This window comes from Lolium perenne, chromosome 5 (assembly GCF_019359855.2).
Source record: "Lolium perenne isolate Kyuss_39 chromosome 5, Kyuss_2.0, whole genome shotgun sequence".
Taxonomy (NCBI): Eukaryota; Viridiplantae; Streptophyta; class Magnoliopsida; order Poales; family Poaceae; genus Lolium; species Lolium perenne.
The window spans coordinates 200,486,128-200,502,968 of NC_067248.2; the positions used below are offsets into that span (position 1 = coordinate 200,486,128).

The 16,841-nt window shown below is 50.0% G+C and overlaps 1 protein-coding gene and 1 pseudogene across 2 annotated transcripts; both read right to left on the minus strand.

Annotated features, from left to right (window-relative positions):
* Positions 1-271: 271 nt before the first annotated feature.
* Positions 272-2,365, minus strand: LOC127301506 (WAT1-related protein At4g28040). Of its 2 annotated transcripts, XM_051331763.2 has the most exons (7): positions 2,298-2,315; positions 1,938-2,221; positions 1,727-1,840; positions 1,214-1,412; positions 907-1,068; positions 635-786; positions 272-503 (listed from the first exon to the last, which is right to left on the minus strand). In XM_051331763.2, exons 2-7 carry the CDS (start codon positions 2,207-2,209, stop codon positions 290-292), a joined length of 1,113 nt encoding a protein of 370 aa, XP_051187723.1. In that variant the 5' UTR covers positions 2,210-2,221; positions 2,298-2,315; the 3' UTR covers positions 272-289. The 2 variants fall into 2 exon arrangements, with proteins under 2 accessions (XP_051187723.1, XP_051187722.1); XM_051331762.2 differs by having other exon boundaries at positions 1,938-2,365.
* Positions 2,366-11,153: 8,788 nt separating this feature from the next.
* LOC127303984 (uncharacterized) lies at positions 11,154-12,170 on the minus strand (annotated as a pseudogene).
* Between the last annotated feature and the right edge of the window lie 4,671 nt (positions 12,171-16,841).

Below are 16,841 nucleotides of genomic sequence, written 5' to 3' on the forward strand. Positions count from 1 at the left end.
TGTTACGCTAGCCCTTCTTAACGTATGTCTTAGTCCTTACCAATTGACTTGTTCCTGATTTGTCCTAATAATGGGAGACAACCATGGGTTCATGGCTGTTTGGATCAGATATATTCGGCAATTTATGCATTGAGCAGACTATGAGACCATGTCTTCGATCATTTTAGCATGTCGAAGGACCCGAAATCACAAATATAAATCTACATTATGTGAAAGCAGTAAATGGAGCTACAAAATGTAGCTGACTATCAATTCACAGAGTAGAAGCTCATTTTAAAATACTGCAATATCATTGGCATGTTGAAGTATCAGGGTTCCCGTTTTCAGATAACAATGGTTCTGAAAGGTTAGTATCACTCTCTATTTTTACACCGATACTATCTTGCTCTACAATGCTCTCAGGTTCAGTACAACTTATGGCCAGCCTCTCGCTCTTTACATCATCTGCTTTACCCCACAGCACTACATACAGGCCGAAGATGATGGTAATAGCACCTAATACGCTGCACGGGAGAAGAAAAAACACGGTCAACATCATCGACAAGAAAAGAATTATCCACTGTACACAACAGGGTTTTCAGCGCCAGTTTATTTTTATCTAATAGTACTAATGACGAATCAAGTGAGTACATACCTGCCAATATGGAGTTCTTCGTGAAGGAAGAGCGTAGACAATATTGTCGTGATCACTGCGCTGAGTGGCGTAAATATTGCGCTGTAAAGAGGACCTTTCACCGCTATGCACCAAGATTGCATAAAAAAGTTTGCGCCCGAGGCAAAAACACCCTACAAAAAATGTTGGATGTTGTTCAGTTGGCTAAGATTATATGTCAGTGCATGTAATTGGGAACAATATGTGGATCAGGATCATCACTCATGCATTTGCACGGATGGAGCAGCACTTACTCCGTATAGGATGCAGGGAAGCTCCCATATTGAAGCAAGCTTCCAGATCTGTAAGTAGTTTTCTTCTAGGAAGAATGCCATCACCATGCATTGCAAGGTCGCCAGGAAGCACATCCATGTTGCCAAGGACAATGGATCGAGGTAGTATTTACAGATGGGCACCTGGAATTGATCACGCGCACGATCATTCAGAAACAGAGCAAGTCTACCGCGGTTTTCCTTTCTTAAACCAAGCGAAAGACAAATTTGGTCCACAGCAATAATAAATGAAAGGTTAAATGTTGTCAAGGTGCAATGCAGTGCTTGCCTGCAAGATGTACCAGATGGAGAAACAGATGGCGTTCCCCATGAGGTACATTCCTCCGATCACCCAGTCGTCGGTAACGAGCGCGCTGAGAAGCTTCGGCCCCTTGAAGAACGCCATGAGCATTGCTCCGGCGAGGCAGACGATGGTGCCGACGATCTTTGCGATGCTTCTTGAGCTCCTCAAATCCACCTTCTCCAACCTGCAGATGCGTGGGATCAGTCAAAACATTTCGAGTCACTCCACCAGTGAGACAGTGAGCTCCGAACGGAGGAGCTTCGAGGGGTGTGGGTCAGACCGAGGCAGCTTAAGCCCAACTGTTAACTGGGCCTAGTACAAGACCAGCAGGCCTGATGGGCTTATTTGACATTGCAAGTAGGCCTGCCAATAATAAATACTTCCTCGATTCTCTAAAAAAAAGTACTTCCTCCTCGCTAAAAGCAAGCTAAGAAATCGGACGGCCAGCGTGTTCTTCCCAACTCCGCGGCGACGATGGACACATGAGGGGAGGAGTACCCTATGACGGCGGCGATGGCGAAGGTGATGCCGGGGGCGAGGTTGGTGGTCGCCCTGGCCATCGACGGAGACGCCAGATGCAGCCCCATGAAGTAGCAGTACTGCCCCGTCGCGCTGCGAGATCGAAAACACATGGGCATCAGCACAAGGGGCCGGAAGGCCCGGAACTGAAGCCGGCCGGAGACGGAAAGGAAGAGTTTTTCGAGCGTACGTGGCGAGGGAGGCGACGAAGAGGAGGGCGAAGGCCCGGGAGCCGACGGCCATGGGGCGCAGCGTGAACCCTCTGGTGGCGAGGGACCCGAGGAAGAGCGCGGCGGCGGCGATGCCCTGGCGGTAGGCGACGAAGACGATGGGGCGCATGCCGAGCCCGTACGCCGTCTTGAGCGCCATGTCCACCAGCGAGTAGAACAGCTGCACCAGCACCATCGCCACGCCCGGCTTGTACCGCTCGGCCCAAGACCGCCAGCCGCCGCCGCCTGCCATCGCACGCGGGATCTGGTAGCGCGCCGGAGAGCGAGTGAGATGGAGACCAGAATTCAGTTCGATATGTGGAAGTACTACTAGTAGTCACCAGCTAAGTAGGAGCATCCATGTGCGCGCGCTTATGGACAAACCAGCCGCCGCTGAATCGTCATTGCTACCTGTTAGTTTTACTACAATTCATGTTTTTGCAGTCAAACAGGCAGAGGAGATAAAGAATTGCCGGCTACGGTGATGCGGCGAGCCATTGCGCATCACCAGGCTTGAAATATTCGACCAAACGCCCAGGTATATGCCCATGTCCTCTTCTTCTTTTCTGGTGACTCATGTTCCCGTCTAACCAATTGGTTTATGTGGCATGATTGGCTAGGTTGCTTGTCCAAGTTTTCTTCCCCTTCATTAAAAAAGAGTTAGTAAAACGGCACAATATACAAAAAAAACTAGTACTTCCTTAAGCATCTGTCTTTGTCATCCATTAGGGCATTTCTTACTAGTTCCTACTCATGGCCATCTAAATGGAACACCAAATCTGTTCGATTTAATCTGTTTGGGTGGTCATCTAGACACGTAGAGGGATTGCCCACCCTCTGTCCGTTTGGGTGCCTCTGAATGGGGGGAAATATTCACCCAACGCCATTAGCTAAATTTTATTTTCATTCAAAAATAGGACATAGATAAACTAGATATTTCATTAATTTAGTCACAACGGGCGAGATAAACCTATAATAAAATAAATTAATTCTCGCATAAACTCTAGCCTAGGGTTTGGTTTGGCCGTCGGTTGCCGCCCGGTTCTTAGTAGATATGCTTGTCCTTGCTCTCCACCTTGACGACGGTTGTTGGTGGCATGGGTGGTGCCCACAGCGGGGTGCTCGCGGTCCATGGCGGTCATTGCGCTTATCCCACATGAGTACTGCAGTGGAGGGATCGCCAATTCAACAACCCTTGCCGCCTCCCACCTCGATGTCTCCTTCATGTGGCTCCTGCTGCCTCGACAACCGCCTTCCTCTCGACTGCTTCTGCAGCTGCCTCCAGAGCGGAGGGATGGAGCGGCGCGGCCAGTTCAAGCCAATGGCTGAGCTCTGAGGCCTTGACAGCGGCCTCCAGGTCATTGTCATCCTCCTTTGTCGTGGCAGATCCACCACCTAGTTCTCAACCTCCTGCTTCACCAGCCACCACAAGGCGGTGGAGTCATCGGCGTCCTCCTTCATTGGCATCGAGGCCAGCACTGTAGAAACAGCACGCTAGCAATAACAGATTGCAAGCTAGCTCAGAGATCGTGGCTTCATTAAACAAGATAAAAAGAGAACATGCAGAATAACGTTAGTTAAGACTTCAGGGACATTCAGAGCGTTGAATCTAAAATAGGAAATTCCGTTTCTGTAGAAGCCTCAACTTGCCTCACCCCTTAGGATCAACCAAGGATCAGAATACGAAGTCTCTGTAAACAAGATGCTTGCCCAGAATCGACCTACTTGGCAACTTGCAGAAAAAACTCAAATATGTAAACTATTCAATGCAGATAAAATGTAATCACAACACAAAACTTCCAGAAATTCTGTTTGTATGAATTGTTTCAGAGATTCTTCACTTTTGGACTAATGGCATGGACTTGTTTGGTTGCCAATTTTTGTTAGTTTAGCATTTATATATCTCCCAAAAACTATTTTAGAACTTGTCCCCAATTTACGTTTCTTTCAATATTTCCATATATTTGTTTCCGCTATTACTTCCTTGGTCTAACAGATTGGTTAATTACAATAATGGATGTAGCACCCGTATATCCGTCCCTTCGGACCTATCAGGTTACCGAGCTGTGTCTTATAAATTATGATAGGCTTTGATTATCATGGGCAAGTGCACTGGATGATTACTTCTACGTCATGATGTACTTATATTTTGTTAATTCTGACAGAAACCATGTTGGCATTATTCAGTGCTATATTTAGTCCGTTCATTACAATAAGACTATATGACTTGACTATTTTGGCAAGGCTGTTAGAAAAGTTCAAGATTGTGAGCTGTCAAGATTACATCATACGTTAGCTCGCATCGAGATCATTGGCAAAAATGACTCCATTACGAGGATCTTTTGTAGCTTGATTGATAAATTAAAAAGCCATTTGCTTTGGGACTGCCTCAACTGTGGTCTCATGCACCCGCAAACTAGAGGTTAATTCGAAACTAATCAATCAAAGTGCTTTTCTTGCAAATTACTTGCCCGTAGAAATAGGCCAAATTATTGATAAAATTTGAGCACTCGTTTTGTTTCCAATCTTGACATACCAAAAAATTCTAATATTAAAAATGATTTTTTTGGGGTTACAGCTAGAGCAAATCTAGTCCCAATTTTACCCCAGAACCTTCAGGTTTCAGTGTCACAACAATTGAGAGACAAGCCATAATTAATTCGGAAGCACCTAGACGGCTGCATTTTGGTGTTTGTGGCAGTCAATTCATCGGCGGTTTGATCCTTCTCTGTAATCTGCGCTTTTTGAAATGCATTTGCTTATATTTCCCCAAAATGATCCCCTGACCATTGGATGCCCTTGTACTGCATCCAAAATTTGAAGAAATGTGCCATCTTTGGAAATGGTAGGGACACTCGTATTTGGCAAGATCAATGGACTGCTAGGACATGGAACATGTGGCCTATGTCTATTCATTCCGGTTGCAGGACAGACCTAAGCGATCTTTTAACAGATGAGACCACATGCGCCAATGTATTACTAACAAAAAAGGATCACCTCTGGGCGCAATTGAACTACTATGGCGGTAAGCTCGATAAGTGATACATGGGCCATGGCACTTGCTGCCACCGGGTGAGGCGATAGGGCATGCCGCCACGGTTTACCGATTACCGTGGCACATCAGCAAGAACACATGGCCATCGGACTGTAAGAGAGAAAAAACGCTTCGCTCCTGTCGCTCCCCGCGAGCGACGGGGCGAACCCTAGCTCCTCCCACACAGGCCCTCCACTCCTCCTCCCTCGCCGCTGCCGCCGGCGTGCGCCGCCGGGCAAAGCCCGCGCGGTGCCGGCGGCGGCGGTCCTGCTTCTACCCACGCGCTTGGAGGGATGGCGCGGGGTTGTCCCCGCCGGCGGCGGTGCTCTTCGGTCGGCGACGGCTCCGGTGGCGGCGCGCGGTCCAGGACGGCGGGGCTCCGGGTGGGTGGCGGTGACGACGCAGCAGCTTGACTGCGGGGTGGTGCAGCCTGGCGGCGGCGCCCTCCATGCTCAGATCTGGGCCTCTTGGGCCCCATCTGGGTAGGGGCGGGCCTGCCCCATGCCGGCCTGCGCCATCTCCGGCGGGTGGAAGAGGCGGCTTGAGCTGGCGACGACGGTGATGGTAGCCTGTATACTGCAGTGCGGCGACAGGATCTTTACGAGCCCCGGGCTCGGCCGGGCCAGCTGGGCCTGGTGTGATCATGTTGCTGCGTCCGGACGGTAACCGCGGGTGGCGGTGGAGGCGGGTCCCTCCTGCGTGGTGGTTGTTTCGATGTCTATCGTTCTTGGCTGGTTCTCTTCCAACCCCTGGTCTCGTTTTGTCGGCCACGGTGACACGGCGCTGGTGATTGCAAGGCCGTGGTGGCGCATGCTGGTGGGTGGCGAGGTTGGCGGAGCACGATGAAGTGTCCGGGGTCGTGGTTCTCTGGGGGGACGGGAGAAATCCTTGTCGGATGGCTGACACCGACGCGGTGACGCTCATGGGCACCGCCATTCCTTCTTGAGGGGCGCCGGGGTTCCTCCTTCCCACAACCCTCCCGCATACCGGGGGAAACCCTAGGCTTTGTCCGGGCAACAACGTCATCATCGTCGCATCCCTCTTGAAGGTGTTGCTTTGGTATGCGGCGCTTCAGAGAGCTAAGTTCGTGGTGGGAATTCTCCGGAAGGCGCAGCGGTCGCGAATCATCAGCGTTTTCGTTGATCCGGCTTTGTCGATATTTTTTTTCTTTTTTCTTCTTCTTTTGTTTTTTTTGTGCTTTGGTGTGCTGTTTGCTCCAGCGGTGATCTCCATCTTGTATCGGTAGGTTGCTATATTAATATAGCGGGACAGAAGTCTATTTGGAGAAGAACACATGGCCATCGACTTCAGCGTTGCGAGATGAGCAATAGAGCCTGCCGCCGGGAACTATGGCGGCATGTCTATGCCCCCGTTCGTGAGAGCTGCTTGCATGCGGTCAGGCTGGATCGTTTTCTTTTTGAGCATATATATATGGCTGGATCCTGATTTTTTTTTTAGAATAGGCTGGATCTGAGCCATGGTTCTTGCCACACGGGCCAAGCACTGATCGCTTTATTGCTGGTACGCGGGTTGTGGTACCAGTGAGGAATCCGGGGCGCGGAGGTTGGGTATGCTTCACGTCAAGAGAAACCCGAAGAAAACCGAAAAACCTGATTGAACCGAACCGAAAGGTTCTAGAACTTTCCCCGAACCGGAGAAAACCAAAGCTACAGACAACGTATTGTGCCGGCCCGTTAGAAAAACCAGCTACTGAAGGGGTACGCGTCACCCCGCTTGCGTTCGCGTGAAGCGTGAAATAGGAAACGTCCGACCGTGGGTTGGGTGCTCCTATACATTGCTTTAAGAGCATCTCCAGCCGCGTCCCCCAAACCGTCCCCCAAAGCACGCCGGGTCGAGCGTTTGGGAAACGTGTTTTGTTCGTGCCGCGTTTGGGGGACGTCGCTCCCCAGCCGCGTCCCCCAAACGCCGCCCCCAAACATTAAAAGTACTTTTTTTGGCTAGAAAAAACTATTTACTAATATTCAAATCGGTTGAACATAAACAAATTATATATAAAACTTCGGAAAAATATAATTAAATACATATAAACTATCTACTTCTTCTTCTTCGCTGATGGCCCCGCCTCGTCGTCGTCATCGCGGTGGCGCTTCCTGCTCGCCACCTCTTCCGAAGAGGCGGTGTCGGCGCCCGACGCGTCGGAGTCCTCCTCGTCGTCGGCGGTGAACGTCGGCTGCGCCTTTGCCTTTGCCTTTGCCTTGGCCTTGGCCTTGGCCTTGGCGGCCTTGGCGGCCTTGGCCTTGGCCGCCTTGGCCTTGGCCGCCTTCGCCTTCGCACGGGCCACCGCCGCCGCCGCGTCCTCCCTCTCTTCTTCCTCCGCGTCCTCCTCCCAGCCCAGCCATTCCTCCTCGCTGTCAACTGGCGGCGGGGAATCGTCGCCGCTGCTCGGCGTCCTGGCTCTCTCCCACCAATGGCGCCAGCCAGCAGGCTTTCCCTCGCTGGAGGTGTCAGACGGGAGCTGGGAGATGTAGCTCATCGTCGCTGGAGGTGTCGGATGGAGGCTTGGATGAATGGTGGCGTACGTACGGCGTACGTACGGGTCTTATTGAGCGCGGATGAACGGCGGCGCAGAAGTCGAAGAGAGCAGCGGTTGCTCTTCCGAGGAGTCGGCGCTCCATTCCGACGGGGTTGGCGCGTCGTCGACGCGGTTGCCAATGCGACGGTTCCGCTTCCTGGCAACTGCACCGTCGCTACGTATGTGGCGGTTGAGCGTCCGAGCCGCTGACGAGTCGGCCCCGCCACTCCCCGCCTCGCTTTTCGTTGTGTCCGGCGTCCCCGGAGCGTCCCCTGTGGGACGGGGACGGGCTCGGGGCGCCGGACACCGTATAGGGGCGCGCCGGACAAAAAAGGGCTTTGGGGGACGCGGCTGGAACGGATTTTCTGTCCGGCGCGCCCCAAATCCCTTTGGGGGACGGTTTGGGGGACGCGACTGGAGATGCTCTAAGCCTTGCAACTTGTTTCAAAAAAAAAAAAAAGCTTTAAGCCTTGCAACCGGACCATATCGCTTAAGAGAAGAACACGATCTGGGTCGGAACCATTTAGAGCATCTCCACTCGTCTCCCCGACAGGGCTTCCGAGCGACGTTTTTCCCATCCGGACGGCGAAATTCGGCCCAGTCGCCCCCGGTTCCTCGTTTTCGTCCGGATTTGGCCCTTCATCCATCTGGCGAGCCCACTGTAAGGGTATTTTACCCTTATCCATTATTTTGGTAACAATGACACCGTGCTAGAGTATTTGGCCTAATACGTTTATAAGGATAATCTCAGATATTAGGCAAAGAGGCATAAATGGTGTATCAAAGCAACAAGAAGGCTAAAGGAGACCCCCCCACTTCAACAACAATCGAAAAGAGGTCTACAGCAGAAATCCGGTCTGCCGCCCGGTCAGGCGGCCTCCAGACCGGCGTGCGGTCCGGTCGACCGGGCGCCAACCGGAGGAGCTCCTGGACGACGCAAAGTGTCCCCCGGTCAGGGTCCGGTCTACCATCCGGTCTGGACCAGCTGGTCCGGTCCCTGGCCCGGTCTGACCGGCCTCTGCACCGGACAGTCCGGTCAGTGGTCCGATTGACCGAGTTTGTCGGGAGAAAAGATGAGGTGGCAAGTGACCAACGACCATATTTCGAAGAACACTATAAATAGGCCTCTCCTACCTCTGAACAGTTAGGCACTACACTACAAGCTGTTCTTGAGCTCTCTCTCTTTTAGTCCATTGCTAGAAACACCAAAAGCCTCCGATCTCCCTCATCCTCCACCCAAACTCAAATCCCTCCAGGGAAACGTTAGAGGAGGACCCGATCTACTGTTCTACCAAGCCAAATCTCATTCCCCCTTGTATTCATCGAGAAGCTTGCTTCCTAGGGTTCCTTGGAAACTCTAGGTGGGCAAGAGGAGTCCGAAAGCATCCGGGCTGTGGATTTGCTCCGGGCAAGATTGTGAAGGTTTGGAGGCTACCTCAAAGTCTACCACAAGTGAGTGAGCTGTTCCTTCGTGGGATAGGCTCCGGAGAATAGGGTGAGCCTTCGTGGCGTGGGGAATCCTTTGTGGGACCTCCACCCCTCCAAACGTGACGTACCTTCTTGCAAAGGAAGGGAACACGGGAATACATCCTCGTCTACGCGTGCTATCGGTTATCTCTAACCGAACTCCTTACTTGTGATTTAACTTCCTGTGAGAGCCTTCATGCTCGAGTTAGTTGTATCCTCATATAGGTTGCTTCACCTAGTTTGCATTAGGCTCACCTTTATATTCCGCAAAGCCTAATATTGCAAAGAAAGAATTAAAATCTGTAGAAACCTATTCACCCCCCCTCTTGGTTTACCAGCTCCATACTTTCAATTGGTATCAGAGCCTCGACTCTTATTAAGGGATTCACCGCCTTAAGGGTGAGATGGATAAACTATTCGAGGGTCTAGATGAAAACTCTAACCTTTCGGTTAAAGAGATGAAATCTAGATTTTTGGCATATGATGCCGAGAAGAAGAAAAAGGAGGATGAACTACAAAGCCAAATGGCAGAGATGTCTGCCATGCTTAAGAACTTGACTAGTGGGCCTCCTAGTACGGCTTCGGCCTCCCTAGGGAGCTATCATACAGTCAACCATGACTATCCCAAAAACACTTCACCCATGCCTCATATAAACCATAGTGGGAATGTTCCCCATTTTGATGGAACTCACTTTCCTTTTTGGAAATCTTTTATGGAATCTCATATTCGCAGCTGCAGTGTGGAGTTATGGGAGATCATTGTTCATGGATACCGGGAGCCACAAGATCCCATTCGTTTGACCTCCACCGAATTCTACAACCGTCAACTCAATGCCTCCGCACGTGACAAGATTAGGAGTGGCATCAACCGCAAGCTCCTTGATCAAGTCAATGACATAGACTCCGCTAAAGAGTTGTGGGATCGAATCATAGTACTCCAAGAGGGAACCGATTTGATCCAATCAGCTCTTTATGAGACCGCAAAGCAAGAGGCCCATCAATTCATGATTCGAGAAGGAGAATCCGTGGCCGATGCTTATGCAAGGCTTGGTGCTCTTAGAGTAAGGGTCAAGGGACTTGGTGTTGAGAAGTACAATGACGGCTTCGAGATGAATGAAGCATTCATAAAGTCCAAGGTCATTGCTATGATTGCCGTCAATCAAGAAGACACCAACCTTGCACTCAACTTGCAAATCATGACCAAGAGTGCCGATCTCAACTCCGATGATCTAGTCTCCTATGTGGCCGCCAATGAAAACATGGCCAAAGCGGGAAAGAGGCTCATGGCAATGAACCGTGTTGATGAAGCCTCACACAACCATGAAGCGTCACACAACCTTGCTCTCAAAGCAAGGGCCGATCATGGAAGCAAAGAAGACTATGAAATTGAAGAAGATGAAGAGATGACTTCAACTAGTGACATTGCTACCGACTTTGCCTTCTTTGCCAAGAAGTACAAGGCAAAGTTCCCAATGCTCCTCAATGACAAGAAGAAGAAGAGAACTTGCTACAATTGTGATGAAGATAGCCACTTTGCAAATGAGTGCCCTTATGAGAAAAGGGTAGACAAGCCAAAGTTCATCAAAGGGATCAAGCCAAGATTGAAGCCAAACCCAATCAACGATCGATACAAGAAGAACAAGGGAAGAGCTTTTGGTGGGGCCGAGTACTTGTCCGATGAAGAAGAGGAAGATGAGGAGAAGTAGGCCGGAGTGGCCGGTTTGGCTTTCTCTAAGCCCGGGTCACTCTTCACATACAGATGAAGCCTAGTGACCGGGTGTATACGTGAGCACGCGCTTCTTGATTGACACATGTCTAACGTCGTTTGCTCTACCGTTAGTCTGTGAAATCCATGCGAATCTGTGATAGGGAAAAGCACAGCAGCAAGCTGCAAAACGTTGTCGGCTAGCATGCTAGATTGCATGCGAGTGGGACCCGCTTCATGGAGGAATAAAAAACTGCATCCCTTACCAGCGACAGATACCCTTGTTTTTTACAACTTGTTCCATCCTTTCCTTAACTAAGTAACAATAAGCACTAATGAAATCGTAAGCGCCCAAATTAACTAATTAAACCCGATTCACCCCATGAGTTAATTATAGTTAGAACTGTATGTGAATCGATTGGTTTCCAAGGGTTACTAGCTAACAAACACAATCACAGTTAGTTCAGCAAACGAGTATGCGTTTCAAGTATAGAATAATCCCTCAAAATATAGTAGTACTCAATTTTTTTATAGCTAATCGACTCTGCATTTGAGGGCTGCACCCCCGCAGAGCCCGACGGGCCAAGCTGGCAGGAGGCGAGGGCGAGGTCGAGGAAGCAGGGGAGCACAGCGCGGCTGTCGAGGACGACCAGCTCGCCGTCGCACATGTCCACGGAGTCGTAGTCCGAGGAGTGGCAGTGCCGGCCCGGCTGGTCCTGGCCGAGCACTGGCCGGACGCGTCCAGCGATGACCCGGCACACCAGCATGGCCCTGCTGAACGCGCCGGGCGACGACGACGCGGCGCCCCTGTAGGCGAAGGTGCGCGCCGCGGAGCCCGACGGGCCGAGTTGGCTGTTGGCGATGCTGGCGCCGTGCGCGTGAGTGGCCGCCCTGGCGTCCTCGAACCGCGCCACGACGCGCTCCGCGCTGTGCACCCGGAACATCGCCTCCATCTCCGGCGCCGCCGCGACGGCCGCGGGGCCCCACCCAGACGAGAAGATGAGCTCCACCACCTGCCGCGACGAGTGGCCCTCCGGTAGCTCCGCCATTGCGAGGAACGACGAGCTCACCGGGGCGGCCGACGCGGGGGACGGCATGAACGCCTACTTCGGCTTGTTCTTGGGACGTGGCCTCCCGTCCTGTCGCTACCTCTCCCGCTCCTGCCCGCCCCTCCGCCTCTCCCGGTGCGGCGGCTTCTCATGCTTCCAGCAGGTGTGCCGCACGGGAGGCGCCGCCGAGTCCCTCACGTCCTCCGTGGCAGCGCACGAGACGGGCAAAGTTTGCAACTTCTTGGTCGGGGACGGCGCGACGACGGTGTCCTCCTTGCCGTACGATCTGCAGCTGAGGGAACGGCACGACGACGAGTGGCCCTCCGGCAGCTGAGGGAACGACGTGATGACGAGCGGCCCTCCGGCAGCTCAGCTCCACCATTGTGAGGAACACCGAGCTCACCGGGGCACCCACGCCGTCGCCATTGTGAAATAAATTCGATGGTGGCCTCCCGCGCGGCTCGGTGCTCACAGCGATGGCGGCGACCTCCGGCGCGTCTCCGTGCTCACGGCGACGGCGGCCTCCCGCGCAGCTCGGTGCTCACAGCGACGGCGGCGACCTCCGGCGCGGCTCCGTTCTCGCGGCGATGGCAGCGGCGGCATCCGGCGCGGCTCCGTGCTCGCGGCGACGGCGGCGGCGGCCTCCGTGCTCCTCCTCCTCTCTTCCCTGCTTCCTATCGTGATTTCACAGACTGATGTTTGGTCGAGAGAAATCGGATAAGGTGGGGATGGAGCCGGAGTGGTTGCCAGGGGAGGAACGAAAGAGATACTAGTTTGTTTGCCCCGCGCCGTTTGGCTCCGTTTGTGAGGCACGCATCTTAAAGCAAATCCAACGCTAATGGGTGCGTGCTCACGTATACACGCGGTTACCAAATCCACTCTCCTTCACATATGACTACTCCAAGGATTACTCCACGGAGAATGATGTTGGCTCTTCCTTCATGGCAAGAACAACTCAAGATGATGACTCCGATGACTCTCCCCCCTCCTACAATCGTTGGCTCTTGTCTTATGGCAAGGGAAACCAAGGTAATGGAACCTCCACCTTCCCTATCTAGTGTTCTTGATGATGAAAATGAAAATCAAGAATAATTAATTGTGCTTAAGGAACTCTATGATGTTAGATGCACCCTTCATGGTGAAGCTCTTGTCAAGTTTGATTTCTTGATGGACTCACTCAAGGAAAAGGATGAGTCCATTGAGGAGTTAGAATATCATTTGAATGAGAAGGAACGGAGATTCAATCTCCTAAGACAAGAGCTAAAAACCGAAAGGTGCATATCTCAAGGCCTTAAGCAACAAATTGAAACTTATGAACTTGATAAAGTTAAGGACCTAGAAACTATTGATAGGGCTCAATCATTGACTCAAGAGCTCAATGCCTCAAAGGAGGAGCTTGAAGTTGCTCATGCTTCTCTCACTAGGGATCTTGACCACCTTGAAAAAGCTAACAAGCTTGTTAAGGATGAGCTCAAGAAACTTGGAGAGAACTATGACCTACTCCAAGAAACTTACAAAAAGGCTCTTGGATCAATGAAGGATCCCATTGTTGTTGAAAAGCTTGCTTGTTCCTCCACTTCCTTTACTAGTGAGCATGTTAAACTTGTTGAGGAACATGTCCGTTTACAAGAGGAACTCTCTTTGCATGTTGAGACCAATGCATATCTTGAATACTTGGTGACCAAATATGGTCTCGACTATCATCCTAATGAATCTTCTTGTGAGCAAGCATCTATTCTTGAGGAAAATGTTAGGTTAACAAAGGAACTTGCAAAGTTCACCACCGCCAAGAACAAGATGGGATTGGATGACCTCTTGAGTAAGCAAAGGTCAAACAATCAAAAGTTTGGACTTGGATATGTTCCCAAGTCTCACAAGAAGAACAACTACAAGAAGGAGAAAACCGCTCAAGATAAGAACAAGAAGGTCACTAATGTTGGCAAAGCCTCAAAGGGCAAAGCCACTAGTGGTGACCGCACGGGGCCAAACGATCACTATGCATTATTTGTTGATTATTATGGTGATGTCTATGCTAACTATGTTGGCCCTCCTAATGGCTATGCTTATAGAGAGTACTCAATTTGGGTACCAAAAGATATTGTTGCCATTGCAAAGGAACCCATTAATCGATGGGTTCCTAAATCCTCTACTTGATTTTGTAGGGGTATTCCTCCGGTGGTCCAAAATGGGTGTTTGATAGTGGATGCACCAATCATATGACCGGAGGAAGAGGTGTGCTTGATCAATTCATTGAAGATGTCAACAAGAAGTCAAGCATCACCTTTGGTGACAACTCAAAGGGAAAGGTACTTGGGTATGGCAAGGTAGCAATCTCTAAGGACTTGTGCCTCGAGACGGTTATGCTTGTTGAATCCCTTGGCTATAACTTACTTTCTATATATCATCTTGCCGATGCCGGTTACAATTCATATTTCACTAATTATTGTGTGAAAGTCTTTAGGAGTGACAATCTCAAATTGGTCCTTGTTGGATATGTGGAGAACAACCTTTACGTGGTTGACCTCTCAAAAGAGAGCTCCTCTCCCTCCACATGTCTAATGGCGGCCAAGCATGACGAAGGTTGGTTGTGGCATCGCCGCCTTGGTCATGTTAACATGAGAAATCTTAAGCAACTCCTAAAGGGTGAGCACATTGTGGGACTAACCGGCATTTCTTTTGAGAAAGATCGTGTTTGCAGTGCATGTGTAGCCGGAAAGCAACTCAAGAAGAAACATCCTATCAAGAGTATTGTTACCACATCTAGGCCCTTGGAGCTCCTTCATTTGGATCTATTTGGGCCATCACATTAAGATACTCTTGGTGGGAGCAAGTATGGACTTGTCATTGTTGATGATTACTCAAGATACTCTTGGGTCTTTCTCCTTAAGTCTAAGGACGAGACCCATAGAGAGTTCATTACCTTCGCCAAGAAAGCTCAACATATGTATGAATCCGAGATCAAGGCAATTAGGACCGACAATGGCACCGAGTTCAAGAACTACACTATGCAAGAGTTTGTTGATGATGAGGGCATCAAGCATGAGTTTTCGGCACCATACACCCCTCAACAAAATGGTGTTGTTGAAAGGAAGAACCGGACTATCATTGAGATGGCAAGAACCATGTTGAGTGAATTCAACTCACCCCACAACTTTTGGGGAGAAGCTATCTCTACGGCCGTCCACTACTCCAACCGGCTCTTCCTCCGTCCCCTCCACAACAAAACTCCATACGAGCTTCTTACCGGTAACAAGCCTAATGTCATGTACATTCGTGTCTTTGGATGCAAATGTCTTGTTAAGAACAACAAAGGAAAGCTCGGTAAATTTGAAACTAGAACCATAGAGGGTATATTTGTTGGATATGCGGAGAACTCTCACGCCTATAGATACTATAACCGGTCCACTGGGACTATTGAAGTATCTTGTGACGTGGTGTTCTTGGAGGATAATGGCTCCCAAGTGGAGCAAGTTGTTCCATGTGTTGCAGGTAATAATGATGATCCATCTAGTGCCATCAAGCATATGGGCATTGGACACATCCGGCCCATGGAAGTTCATAATGATGATCAAGATGATGGAGTAGATGTATCAAGCACTGCTCAAGTGGAGCCTAGTTCAACTCAAGCCGAACCATCAAGTGCAACTCAAGAACCATCCTCTACTCAAGATGAGTCACGTTCCGAAGAACAAGAAGACAACCCTCATTCCACGGAGCAAGACCATGATGATGATCAAGAAACATCCTCAACTCATGATCAAGCTCAAGTGATCCCTCATGATCAAGCACTAGCAAGAGATGAATTCATTGATCATGAAGGAACCATTCGGAAGATCAAGGCCGCTACAAGGGCAAGTGACATGAAAGTGGATCAAGTCCTTGGTAGCATCTCAAGAGGAGTGGTAACTCGTAGACACCATGCATTACTTATCACTTATTGTCAACATCATGCTTTCGTGTCTAGTTTTGAACCACTTAAGGTACATGAAGCCTTGGTTGATCCGGATTGGGTAATTGCCATGCAAGAAGAATTGGAGTGTTTCACTCGTAATGAAGTATGGTCTCTAGTTGAGAGACCCAAGGATCATCGCATCAATGTTATTGGGACCAAATGGGTATTCAAGAACATGCAAGATGAGAATGGCATTGTCATACGAAACAAAGCAAGGTTAGTGGCGCAAGGGTTTGCCCAAATAGAAGGTATGGATTTTGAGGATACCTTTGCACCGGTAGCCCGTCTTGAAGCTATTCATCTTTTGCTTGCATTTGCATCTTTCCACAATTTCAAACTATATCAAATGGATGTGAAAAGTGCATTTTTGAATGGTCCCCTAAAAGAAACCGCATATGTGGCTCAACCCACGGGTTTCAAAGACCCATGCCGACCCAACCACGTGTATTTACTCCATAAGGCACTCTACGGTCTCAAGCAAGCTCCACGTGCTTGGTATGAGTTCCTTAGGGATTTCTTACTACATGATGGGTTTTGCATGGGTATTTGCCGATTCCACCCTTTTCACCAAGCGGGTTAAAGGGGTGGCCTATTTATATGTCAAATATATGTTGATGATATTATCTTTGGTGGAACTAACCCCAATCATAACAAAGCTTTTGAGCTATTGATGACTAGGAATTTTGAGATGTCCATGATGGGAGAGTTGAAGTTATTCCTAGGCTTCCAAGTGAGGCAACTTGCAAAAGGCACCTTCATCTCTCAAGAAAAGTATGTGAAGGACATGCTCAAGAAATTCAACATGACCAATGCAAGGCCAATGAAGACACCCATGCCCGTAAAGAGGCAACTTGGCTCATGTGACGGTGAGAAGGATGTGGACATAAAGGTATACCGCTCCATGATAGGATCCTTGCTCTACCTTTGTGCCTCTAGGCCGGATATCATGCTAAGTGTAGGGATGTGTGCTCGTTTTCAATCCGCTCATAAGGAGAGCCATTTAATGGCGGTCAAACGGATTCTAAGATACCTTGTTCTCACTCCTACTCTCGGGCTATGGTATCCAAAGGGGTCAACCTTTGAACTCATTGGCTATTCGGATTCTGATTGGGCCGGTGATAAGGTTGACCGGATGTCTACCTCCG